The sequence below is a fragment of the Neopelma chrysocephalum genome, unplaced genomic scaffold, assembly GCF_003984885.1.
Source record: "Neopelma chrysocephalum unplaced genomic scaffold, ASM398488v2 Primary Assembly neopelma1_252, whole genome shotgun sequence".
In the NCBI taxonomy this organism is placed as follows: domain Eukaryota; kingdom Metazoa; phylum Chordata; class Aves; order Passeriformes; family Pipridae; genus Neopelma; species Neopelma chrysocephalum.
In genome coordinates this window covers 1,685,935-1,698,040 of record NW_020897914.1, presented here as the reverse complement: position 1 = coordinate 1,698,040, position 12,106 = coordinate 1,685,935, and the positions used below count along the sequence as shown (strand labels likewise).

Sequence of the window (12,106 nt, the reverse complement as noted above, 5' to 3'; positions counted from 1 at the left end):
GGCTGAGGTGGACAAGTTCTTCAGTAAAAGAGTCCCAGTTGCTCTTACAATGAGTCTGTTGCCCTTTTTTAACACCCCAGAGGACTTTCAGTGCTGTTATTGCTGTGAGTGCCCATCACCTCTGTTCCAAGCCCTCTCCACAGCTGTGTTGCTCTGCCCTCAAACAGCTGCTTGACTGTACTAAAATTTAGCAAGGAGCACAAGGCTAGATTTATTATCAGATGTTTTCTATTTAGAGCAAGGCTAGAGGGCAAATTTTGAATAATGTAATTTTCCTTTCCCCAGCGTGTGGTCACAGTTGTTCATTAGACACTGCTGCTTTGCTATCTGGGTCAGATGACAGCAGGCCAGGTCCTCATGATGGTCAGATGCAGCTTCCTATGAGGAGTGGAGTGCTGGGCAAGTACAAGCCCAGATGCTTTAGCTTAAAAGAAAGCATAGACCTCAAAGTTCAGAAGTTCATTCATGTCTCTTGGGGTTTTTTTTTAATATCTTATGAGGAAGATTTTGAAAATTATCTTACTTCCGTTACGGAAAATATTACTGGTTATTTGAATGTCCAGTGCAGTAGACAACTAACTGAACTTCACTTACAAGTTAGTTCTAGCAGGTGTTCCTGAAAGCCTGTTCTAAGATCTCTCTGTGAATGTGCAGAGAAGTTCCTGATTTTGAGATAGCCTGAGCTGACAGCTGTGTTGTCCTGTATTGGCTTCAGTCAGAGCTGGGTTTGAATTCTCCTGTGAGGAGTAGCCACAGAACCATCAAAATGGTTTTAATCCCATTTTTACTTTAAACAATGAGTTTAACTCAAATTGGCGTGGCTTAAACTGTTGCTTTGTACTTATTCTGGTGTTAGGTAATAGTACTAATCATGTGTCCTGCTAAAAATAGAGAAATGTCTTGAGAGGGCTGTCATTTGTTTAGCTGGCCCTTCCTTTGGCTTGGCTCTGTGTATCCCTGCTGGGATTTTAGACAGGGTTAACTGTCTGCAAGAAGAGTGTCACCATGGAAGCAGCCAGTGAGTCTAAATCTAAGGTTTTTTTCTTTTAATTTTTAACCATCTTTAATGATTTAATACCTCTCTATCTGTTGTTCCAGTCCTTGCATTCATACAGTGATTGCCTTTTACATTTGCCAGGCAAGTCCATTTTGTCAGGTACATACACAGACCTGTTTTGGTCTCAAAACTAGTGAATGATGTGTAGGTGTTTATGTTTTGGTTACCAAGTCATCCTTAAGGAATAGGAATCAGTTCTTCTTGCCTAAAATTTCTCTCTGATATGGTTTTGTGTCTTTCCTGAAATACCTCTGTTAAGGTCTTTTTCCTGAAAACCATTTGGGAGAGTCCTTAGGCTGTAATCTCATAAAGACTTTTTGGTTGCTGCTTTTTATGAAAGACTTTTCCAGTCATCTTGGTCACTCCATTTTCAGAATCAGTTTGTGATTCAAATAGAATTGAATTTTTGGGCACTGTTCCTTGTGCATATTAAATATCTTGAAGCGACTAAAGTACATTGGAGGATCTTTCTCTAAAATTGAGCAAAATAAGAATTAGGTTCATATGCAACATATGCCAAAAAATGTGTACTATTCTTTTATTAAGTATTTAGTGCTAGTTTAGTATACATTGAAAATTTCATTGCTAAGTTAGAGAATATAACTTTTAAGAGAGAAATAGCTGTTAATAATTGAGGCTATTGTGTACTTGGATTTCCTGCAGTGGCCAATAGTCCTGTCTTCTACCTACAGTGTCACCATAAATTGCAAGGGATAAATTAAGCTTAAAATTATGTCTTGTAACTTGAAGTCTTGATCATATAACTGGTACCTGGTGATAGTACAGGACTGAATTTAAAGCTGGGTTTTGTCCTAACTGTTGGTCAAAAAACTTTACATAAGAGTTGAATGTATATCTTTACTTTTGGCTTGTTTTAAAGGTTGGCAGCCTGGTACTTCATTCCTGAGTTACTGCCTATATTCTGACCAGGCTTTTACAAACACATTTTGTTATTAAGGAACAAAGGCTTCACCCAGCTCTGAAAATGGGGGGGTATAAAGGGTGCTGTGACTAAATCTTTGCAAGCAGAGGAAATGGTTCTTAGCTGCAACTTTGAAGATGCCTGGAATTAACAAAATGCTGAGAATTCACTTTGAAGGCCTTGTTTCTCAGTCACACTGTGAGGAGCCTGTGCTCCTGGTGTAGGGATGTGAACTGTGGAAAACCAGAGGCTTTTCTCTAATGCAGGGACTCCACATGGCCCATTTATGGCTGTACAGGAAATTCTTAATACTGGATTTTCCTGCTCCACACAGAAGGGAGGAGGAGAAGAGATGCTCAGCCATTTGTGAGCCCCTGGATGGCATCACCAGGCTCAGACCAGGGCTCTGTTTTTCCAGGTGTTGGGAAGCCTGACCTGGATGTTCCTGGTTGTGATGAGATGTCTGGCCATGGCTCTAATCAGAAATACAGGCTGGTTGTCAGCAACCTCTCTCACTTCAATCTCCTTCCTTAATGACATTGAAGGGTTGCCTCAGAATATTGATTTGATGGTTTAATACTTATTTCTAGAAGCATAGATGAAGTTATCCTGTGGAATTATTTGCAAATAGGCACTTATGGTATAGTGAAGGCCTTCCTAAAGTCTAACCTTTTGTGTTTCCTTTGTAAAATTTAACACTGAAGTTCATCATGTTTCCAGAAGGAGTTTGTTTTACATCTCCTATATTTGTGATACAAAGGTAGATTTTTGCATGGCTAATATTAATACTTAGGGTATTAAGGTCAGTGTGGAAACATTCATTTTCATATGAAACAGGACAGCATTTCTCTCCTTTACTCCTTTGGGGGGGGAGCCATTTGGTACAGTGAGACTGCACTGATTGCACAGATTGAGAGCAAAAAGTAGATTATTTTTTTTTCTTTCTCCCCCTTCCAGAAAAGAACAACTACCACTAAAAGCACTAAAAGTTAAGGTGGTTTCATTTTTGCTTTGCACCTTTCTGGTAAAGCTGCTTTCTACTGCAGGGAAAGCTGTGTACAATCCTTTCACTCCCAGTTTGTTTTCCTTAGCAGCAAGTTCTTTACAGTTTAAATAGCATTATTGCACTCAGGATTTGAAACTTGGCTGAATGAAGGTGTCTTCTGGATATAAAATTTATACTTGAATTTGGAAAGTTTTCCTTCTTCTTAACATTCCAAGTTTTGGTATTCCATGGCTAAAAAATGACCATTCAAGAGACTTTCCAGTCCTTTTAAAGGTATTTGAACAGTTGTCACTCCATTTTTCATGTATGTGCACAAAAGCATCTCTGAGGGCATGAGGCAAAAAGCATGTTTTGTTCAGGACGTGACTTCTGCAGGTGGCCTGGAAGAAAATACAAAGTCTTACACACAAGAAGGGGCCAGAAAAGATTGAAGTCAATGATGGCTGGTAAATTCTGTCAGCAACTAGTGTTTCTTATCTTATTTTGGTGCATGTTTTAGATGATGTAGCCCAGCTTTCTCAGCCTTATTGGTTGTTGGTGCTCACAGTACAGTTTATAACACAGGGACGTGCAGTGGACAATGTTTGGAAGTGTCCTGCTCGTTGGCAGGATTGTCCTTTTCTCTCCCTCGCCCTGAGGTTGCCCCTCAGTGGCTGGGCTGTGTCCTGTAGGGACATTGCCCGTGTCTGCCCCTGCCCTGCCCGTGCTGGGGGTGCAGTCCCTCTCCTGGTTCCGCAGGCTGGCGGGAGCACATGGAGCGGCGGCGCCGGTTCGAGTTCGATTTCCGGGAGCGCGACGACGAGCGGGGCTATCGGCGCGTGCGCTGCGGCAGCGGCAGCATGGACGACGACAGGGACAGCCTCCCGGAGTGGTGCCTGGAGGACGCCGAGGAGGAGATGGGAACGTTCGACTCCTCTGGGGCGTTCCTCTCTCTAAAGGTGAGGGGCTGTCCTGGGCCTTGGGTGGCCGTGACCGATGTCCCGAGCTGTCGGGTGGGTCACGGGCGGTCGTGTTGTGGCTTTGCAGAAGGTGCAGAAGGAGCCGATACCTGAGGAACAGGAGATGGACTTCAGACCTGTGGAGGAAGGGGAGGAGAGATCCGATTCTGAAGGGAGCCACAATGAAGAAGCCAAAGATCATGAAAAGACCAAGAAAGAGGGGGAGAAAACAGAAAGAGTAGTGGCAGGTAAGGGGGACTTCTGGTGCAACTACCAGTGTAGGGTTTCCGTTAACTCAGTCACGTAGAACTGTGCCATCTTACAGAAGCTGTGGAAGAAGCAGCCCAGGCATCATCTCCAGCTGCAAGGTCAGACACCCCACCAAAATCCCAGCCTCCAGACCCGCTGCAGACAAGCCTTTTTGAAAGGAAGGAAGAGTCTGTGCCAGAAAGAACAGAAAAAACAGAAGATAAAGAGAGTCGACCGGAGAATACACCTCCAGCCAAAATGTCCAGCAGAGGGGAAGGTAAGAAATTCGGCAGATAAATTTAGTGAGTTCCCACTCTCTTGGTCTCTTAAAAGTTAGTCTCGGTCTCTTAAAAGAGGCAAGGACTGGATTCCAGTGATAAAAAGCTGGAATTCATCAACTGGTCTGTAAAGACAGGATTTTTTGGATATGCCATCTCAAGTGTTTGCAGTGCACTGGTACTTCATGTTATGGTAGAGCAGATCAGTCTGGACAAATGGTGTGGCCAGGGGATGGGTGTGCTGAGTTCTGCGCTGTTAAACTGAACTGTTTGTTCCCTCAAGTGAGGTTGGGTGCCTGTGCTGTAAACAGTACATTCAGGGACATCTGAAAATACTTTTGCTTTGGTGCTAAACTTGAGCTGTTAACATTCCCTACAGTAAGTTCTTAAAAGTCATTTTAATTTATGTTAATGAAAAGCCAATGAACTAACTTTAACATTTTTCTTTAGATTTGGCTTCTCTTGCTCAACCTTTGCCACAGATTTCTGCAGACACAGCCTCTTCTGCTCATCTTTCTCCTCCTGTTTCCAATTCAAATCCTGCTCTGCGGCCAGTTCAAACACCTGTCACAGCTGCTCCAGGCATGGGCAACATTCCCACTGATCCAGATGATGAAGAGGGCCTCAAACACCTAGAGCAGGTAAAATTTCTCAAATTCCTTTGTTGTTGACAATCGTGGGACTGGAGGAATTTGGAATGCAAAAAAGTTTTGAAGCCCATAAATCAGAAATGCAGCTGAGACTTTACAATCCACGGTGTGTACTGAAAGCTGCTTCTCTCCATTACTTTTTTTTTGGAGAATAGTTTAAGCTTTTGTGGTATTTTCTGCAGTATGGATCAGGGTGCCATACTCCGTATTAAAAACCTAGAGACCCTAGTGCTTATGATCACTGTAAAGTAGCATTATGATTTGCCTCGAGAAATGGTGTATGTCCAGTGTGTTTAAAATATGTATTTTTCACCATGATACTGTGTGATACCTTCTTGGCAAGTCGTTCTAAAGCTTTGCTTAAGCAGGTGAACTGTGCTTGTTGAGGATTCTGACAGTGTGGTGCAGAGCTCAAGGTTTGTGTTGCAGTCACTCCTGGCAGTCCTGGCCCCCTCCTGAGCACTGGGTAGCACAAGGTGGTTGTGTTTGCCACATTCACTGTCAGATCTGTAAGCACACATCTAACTCTTGCTGGTTTTGATGTCTCCTGCAGCAAGCAGAGAAGATGGTGGCGTACCTGCAGGACAGTGCCCTGGATGATGAAAGACTAGCAGCAAAAATTCAAGAGCACAGAGCCAAGGGTTCCTCTATGCCACTGTTCCATGAAGCCATGCAGAAGTGGTACTACAAAGATCCACAAGGAGAAATTCAGGGTAGGTCTGTGCCCTTTACACTTCCTCTTTTGTTTCACGAATTGTTAGAGTTCTTCACAGAATTACCAACAGATACTGGCGCTTGTTTTTACAAAAGCAGCACAGGGACTTTACCACTCTAGAATTGGGTTCTGCAAATATCTTCAACCCATCAGTGCCCCCCTCAGCTCAGCAGGCCTCATGTCCAGAGTTAGGCTTTGTTGTGGGTGAGGTTTGCCATCACTTTATGGTTCTGTAAATTGAGGCTACACTCAAACCTGTTTTTCATGCCAGCAGTTACTCAGATTTCCAGATAACAGTGGAAACAAACCAAGAACGTGACCACTCGAGTATCTTGTTGAAGAATCCATGGGAAACGTTGAAATCAGTTTTCTAGGCTCAGCCTCAAGACATTGAGTATTCAGGGAAAGGTAATTTGTTTAGAATCTAGAGCAAAGAGGAAACAAGTTTCCATGAGCCAGTGCTCATGCAGAATCTCAATTCAAATTGCACTTGCAGCCAGTGCAGTGTTAGTTCATAGAATACAAATAAACTGTTTCATGCTTGCAGTTTTTGCTGAAGCATTTTTTTTTTTTTGCAATGGAAGTTAGAGCAGGCCTTTCATACAGATATTTGCATCTTTGCTTTCAGAAGGTACTTTTCTGTTGGAGGTCTCTGGGCTCTTTTAGCAGCTGCTTATCTGCCTCCCAAAAATGCAGTTAAACAGTGAATTCCTCCCTTGCTGTGCTTCACACTGTTTGTGTGAAGGACTCCTTAGCTGTGGACTCCAGATAGGATTGGTGGGGGTGTTTTTATGGGATGTGTGCCAATCTCTTGTCTGCAGGTGTTGCACATCCTTAGGGTTTTCTCCTCACTCCTTTAAGTTGAAAGGATGTGAGCCATAAACTGCTTATATTTGCTCAGTTGCTTTACATGGTATGTCAGGCGCTGCTGGCTGTACTTCTTGCATGTGACCTCCAGAAGTAAACACTCCCACCTAATTCTTTTCTCTTGGAATAACCTGTTTTGGTTTTATATTCTCTGAAAGGAATTGCATTCTAGAGATGCTCCTTACAGAGGAGGCAAGAGTTGCTAAATGTTCTTGCTTTTCAGAAGACATTTTTGTAAAACTTACTTGCGTGGCTCTTACTCGGTTAAATAAAATTTTTTCTATTGGCTTTGTATCTATTTGGATATGTAAAATCAGTATAGGAGCCCTCCTTTGAAGGCAATTACTGAAGTCTTCCTCAGGAAAAAGAGGAAGAGAAGGAAAAGTGTAGCTTTTTGAGAAAGGAAAGAAAATGGATCCTCATTACCTTAACAAATGTAATTGTCCATGCAGAGGTGGATCTGCTCATCTGCTGAGTTCCAGAAGCAAAACTTCTGTAAAATATATGAATTCCTCAGATTTGAAGGCAAGAGTAGAACCAGGCTAAGGTTGTTGAATGAGCTGTGCAGTGCACGTGGGGAGAGCAGCACTGTGGTTCTGGCACTGTCAGCTCGTGGGTGCTGTCAAGGGCCAGCCTGGGAGCTGTGGCTTTTGTCAGCCCGGGGCTGAGCCTGGGGCAGTGATGGGCTCTGCTGGAAGGCAGGAAGGGTGTTAGCTGGGCCAGGCTCCACAGCACTTGTGGAGTGCTGGCCTGTCCCCTCCAGTGCAGGGTGAGGCTCTGGGGCAGGGCTGTACCCCTGTAAAGATGCAGATCTCTGCATTGACACTCCAGCCTTGGGGGCTCAGTCTGTCCAATCAAGGGGGGAGACAGACAGGACCTGCTGGTGCTGGTCCTGTGACTTCAACAAGCACTGTGCTCTTTGTTTCCTACATGCTGAACTCAGCCCTGCTTCTCCTTCCCTGCAACATGTGTTGGTTGATGTTCCCTCAGGTCCATTCAGTAATCAGGAGATGGCAGAGTGGTTCCAGGCTGGATACTTCACGATGTCATTGTTGGTTAAGAGAGCCTGTGATGAGACTTTCCAGCCACTTGGAGACATCATGAAAATGTGGGGCAGGGTCCCCTTCACTCCAGGCCCAGCACCACTTCCACATCTGGTAATTGTGTGACAGAGTATTCAAATAGTCCTGTAACAAATAGGAATGAATTCTTTAGTTGTTGGGTGCTCTGTCTTGGAATTGTAAGTGTTCTGAGCACCGAGGCTGAACTCGGTGTTAAATTACCTTTGTAAGAGAAGAGACTAAGTTTAAAAGTGTTTGTTTTGCCATGTCTGTGGCTGGGAGGTTTGGCCCTGTAATATGTTGTAGGAATGCTGTGTATTTCATTCACTGTGCTACAGGCTTTGTCAGTCCTTTGCAATTTTTCCACTTTTATTGACTTTTTTGTTCAAAGTACAACTCTTACATTGCTTGCATTTGCAATATGCCGCTCTTACCATATATGTGTTATAATGAAGTGTTTTATTCCCAAACACAGGGCGAGCTGGACCAAGAGCGACTGACTAGACAGCAGGAGTTGGCTCTGATCCAAATGCAGCACCTCCAGTATCAGCATCTTCTAATACAGTAAGACTCCCCAAAGCCCCAGAGATGTTCCAGTGGCCGTGTTCTGCTCTGCATTTTCAGTCATCTGGGTTCAGCTTCTTGTCATTGTTTTCTTGGGCACTGGGGCTGGGAGTGCTCTTCCTCCAACAGCAATAGCTGCTTCCCCAAACACCAGAGATGTCCCCAGTGTGCAGGAGTAGGACAGTGTAGCTGCCTCAGGCACGTTTGTCAGTCATTTTCTGTGTCACACATACCTGCTTGGGTGAGAACTGCTGTATGGTACCTGTTATGGTCAGACTGAATCCCAGCTGTCCTAGTAATGCACTTCAGATGTTCTCGAGTCAGGAGAAGGCTGCCAGTTTTTTGAACTGGAGATGGAAAAGGTCTAACTTCCTTTTGGTCTGCTTGCTCAGCTGTTTGAAGATCAGTGGGAGGTAACTGCTGGTCAAAGAAGTTTGTAGTCTATTTTGCCAAAGCTGTCAGTTGTTCAGTTCTGACCAGTTCCTGACAACTTGTTTTGTAGGGGCTTGAAGGAAAGAAAACGATCAGACTACTTCTTCAAGGGGTCCTGAAAGCATATGTCATGATCATATGTTTTTTTTATACTGATTGTCAGCTTATAGTTTGAGGTGAGAGCCTGCCCCTGTGCCAGGCAATGCCTTGGGCATACTGTGGAAGAGACTGATGGTATGGGCATGGAGCAAAGCCAGATTAATTTGAGCTAACTTTATAGAATTCATAGAAGGGAAGTAGTGTTGCACAAACCTACAAGAGGGACATTGGGCAGTAATACCCAGGTGACGTAGTGAAAGGTGAAGAAAAATTTGGTTATGGTCATGTGGGCCAACTGGTTGTATCCTTATATTTTGGTTCTTTCCCAGCCCCCATTCTGTGCTTTCTTCTAGTGCTTAGCATGTACATTATATGGGTCAGTGGGCATTAGTCCCAGAGCATGAGTCTGTAACCTGGGCATTAGTGAGCAAACCCCAGTGACTCTTTGCTTGTTTTTTGAAGACAACAGTATGCACAGATGCTGGCTCAGCAGCAGAAGGCAGCCCTCTCCTCCCAGCAGCAGCAGCAGCTCGCTATCCTCTTGCAACAGTTCCAAGCCCTGAAGATGAGGTGAGTTAGCCTTGAACTGAAGTCCATTCTTCCTGTGCTCTAGCTTGTGTTTAACAATAATTACATCTTGTCAGCAGTCTGTCCTAGTCGAGTTTACTCATATTGGAGCATTACCTATTTTAAAGATTGCAGTGAGAATATGAAACAGTTCAGGATGTTGAGTACTGCTTTACAGATGTAGTCTTTGCCTTAGAGAGTGTTTGTGGAAGCGAGGAGGAAAAATCTTAGAGTTGAAATTGTACCTATTTGACAGATGGGCTGGTACAGAATGGCTTTGCCAGTTAAGTTCTGCAGTACTGGATGCTGGTTTCTCAAACTGGCCTCTAAGCAGCAGATGCAAAACTGTAGCAGTAGCTGGCTTAGCCCTTGGCTTGGCAGCAGGGATGAGATCAGCAAGAGCTCTACAAGCAATTAGTGTTGTCCATGTGGTATTTTTGTCTGAAATAGAGGTGTGGGAGGAAAGGAGTATGTCACAAGTTACTGAGTGTCATGTGTGTTCAGAGCACTCCTCTCCCTGGAGGTGGCATGTTGACTCTCCCTGTTGGTATTGCAGAATATCTGAACAGAACATGATGCCACCTGTCACAAGGTCTGTGTCAGTGCCGGACACTGGCTCAATATGGGAACTTCAGTCAGCTTCACAGCCTACAGGTAAGAGGCTTTGCCTGTGCCAGGGCTACTCAGAAAAGTCCATGCAGTAAGAGTCAGCATCTTTGAGATGATCACTCCCTTTTTGACACCAGGGGAAATTAGTTCTGCATCATTATTTTTAACTGGATCAGCCTACTTTGCCTCACAGTGTAAGTTCCATTTGAGAGCTGTGAAGAATATGGTAATTTTTTGATGGTTATGGGAAACCTTGATCTGAAGGGGTTGTTATATTCTAAGGATGTTCTGCTCTGGTGGGAGGAGTTTGAATAGCTGGTTTTTCTGTAGAATTTTGTAGGAAACCCAGCCTTGCTTCAGACATGGACAAGCCTTGTTCTGCAGAAGGATAAGGTGGCCCTCTACTGACTAAGACTAACATGTTATCATGATTTTAGTTCATAAAACATAGTAACAGCCTACACAAGATTTCGCCCTTTCACTTGTGTTTGTTGATGTGCTTATTTTTGCTTGTCAATGTTTGTTTTCTTCACTATCTAGTCTGGGAAGGAAGCAGTGTCTGGGATCTGCCCATTGATACTGCAGCTCAGGGACCAGCTCTAGAACAACTTCAGCAGCTCGAGAAGGCCAAAGCTGCAAAGGTCAGAAACTGTTTTGTACTGTAAGAAGTTGGGATTGCTGTTCTGCAATGTAACTGTGGTTCTTGAGCCAATGGAAGACCAAGTTCCTCAATCTTTGACTAGACTTTCATGGAAAGCACCATAAAGAGAATAGGGGTTATAAAAACCAGTTACAAAACCCTTGTGGACTGCTTGTGAAAACCATTGCTGTGGAGGTACTGCTGACCTCTGAAGTAGTGCTTGTGTTCTACATTTGTGGTTAAAACCTCTTCATTAGCCACCTCTCTTTTAAACTGAGATCATCATGAGCTGTCATGCCAAACCCTGAGTTGGGAGCAGGTAGTTGTTCTCTTAAGCCATGTGTTTTTCACCAGCATTGGTTTTGGGAAATCGTAAGAGTCTTATTTGCCAGGGTTATTTCACACATACTCTAGTATTAAATTATTTTTGTGAGTTTGAACCTGTTTGATTCTGTACATTTCCTGAAAATGATTATTTCGTGATCACTGCAAAGTAACTCGCTACGAGCTTCTAAAGTCAGAGGGTATTTTGAGGAGCTGATGTGGAAAGACTGACTAGAGAACTGGTGTTCGTTACAGAACAGAAATTGTCCAAAATTCTTCTAGACTGCTTGAGGAATCTGACCCCAGTAGGCAGCCAGCTGATAGGTAAAATGCCAGTTAAGGGAGAGTATCTGTCAGAGGCTTCATCTGTTAAGCTGTTACTGTAATTTCAGCAGAGTTGCCCTAAGAAATGGTGTAGGAATACGTTACCTGCATCTGAGTATAGTTTTATGTGAATTGTAGCTAGAGCAAGAGAGGAGAGAAGTGGAAATGAGGGCCAAACGAGAGGAAGAGGAGAGGAAAAGGCAGGAGGAGCTTCGGAGGCAACAAGAAGAGCTACTTAGGAGGCAGCAGGAAGATGAGAGGAAACGACGGGAAGAAGAAGAACTGGCCCGCAGGAAGCAAGTGAGTTTCCTCAATGTAGTTAATCTCTAATTATAATACTTTATAAAACTCACTTTAAGAATCCTGTGGGGTCTAATTAATCTTTGGTAGGTGTGTATGAAGACAGTTTGAATATTTTTTCATGTGAGTATATGAATTTATGATTCTCCTGTACTTGATTTTAAGAGCCCAAATTGCAGTCTAAGAAATGGGCTTTGATGCTTCACTTTAAGATAGATTCCTGTTTGGGAGCAGAGGGACTTTATTCCATGTGGAATATTCCCTCCTGACTTTTTAGTGTCAATATTAGACTTCAGTTAGTTGCCCACTTGTTGTATGCTAAATCTTTATTTGCCATTTATGCAGTGTAGTGTTTTATAAGGGTTTGTTCTGGAGTAGGTGGAGCTTGAGCAGCCGTTTCAAATGAATAAGAGGTAGAGGGCTATAGTGGAAAAAAAGTGATGTGACATTCAGCTTATTTTTCCCCTGTTGTTTTTTTTAACTTAGTAAATAATTTTGAATGAA

General features: G+C 43.4%; 1 protein-coding gene across 9 annotated transcripts in view; it reads left to right on the top strand.

Moving 5' to 3' along the window:
- GIGYF2 (GRB10 interacting GYF protein 2) overlaps positions 1-12,106 on the top strand; it is a 72,565-nt gene that overhangs the window by 47,825 nt on the left and 12,634 nt on the right. For 7 of the 9 annotated variants that reach the window (XM_027703802.1, XM_027703808.1, XM_027703805.1 and 4 more), the window contains 11 exons: positions 3,724-3,923; positions 4,012-4,171; positions 4,249-4,449; positions 4,901-5,091; positions 5,654-5,813; positions 7,673-7,839; positions 8,219-8,307; positions 9,301-9,408; positions 9,962-10,059; positions 10,555-10,655; positions 11,441-11,602. In XM_027703802.1, coding sequence (XP_027559603.1) covers positions 3,724-3,923; positions 4,012-4,171; positions 4,249-4,449; positions 4,901-5,091; positions 5,654-5,813; positions 7,673-7,839; positions 8,219-8,307; positions 9,301-9,408; positions 9,962-10,059; positions 10,555-10,655; positions 11,441-11,602 — 1,637 coding nt within the window. The remainder of the gene's footprint in view (positions 1-3,723; positions 3,924-4,011; positions 4,172-4,248; positions 4,450-4,900; positions 5,092-5,653; positions 5,814-7,672; positions 7,840-8,218; positions 8,308-9,300; positions 9,409-9,961; positions 10,060-10,554; positions 10,656-11,440; positions 11,603-12,106) is intronic. The other 2 variants (XM_027703804.1, XM_027703810.1) reach the window with 2 other exon arrangements.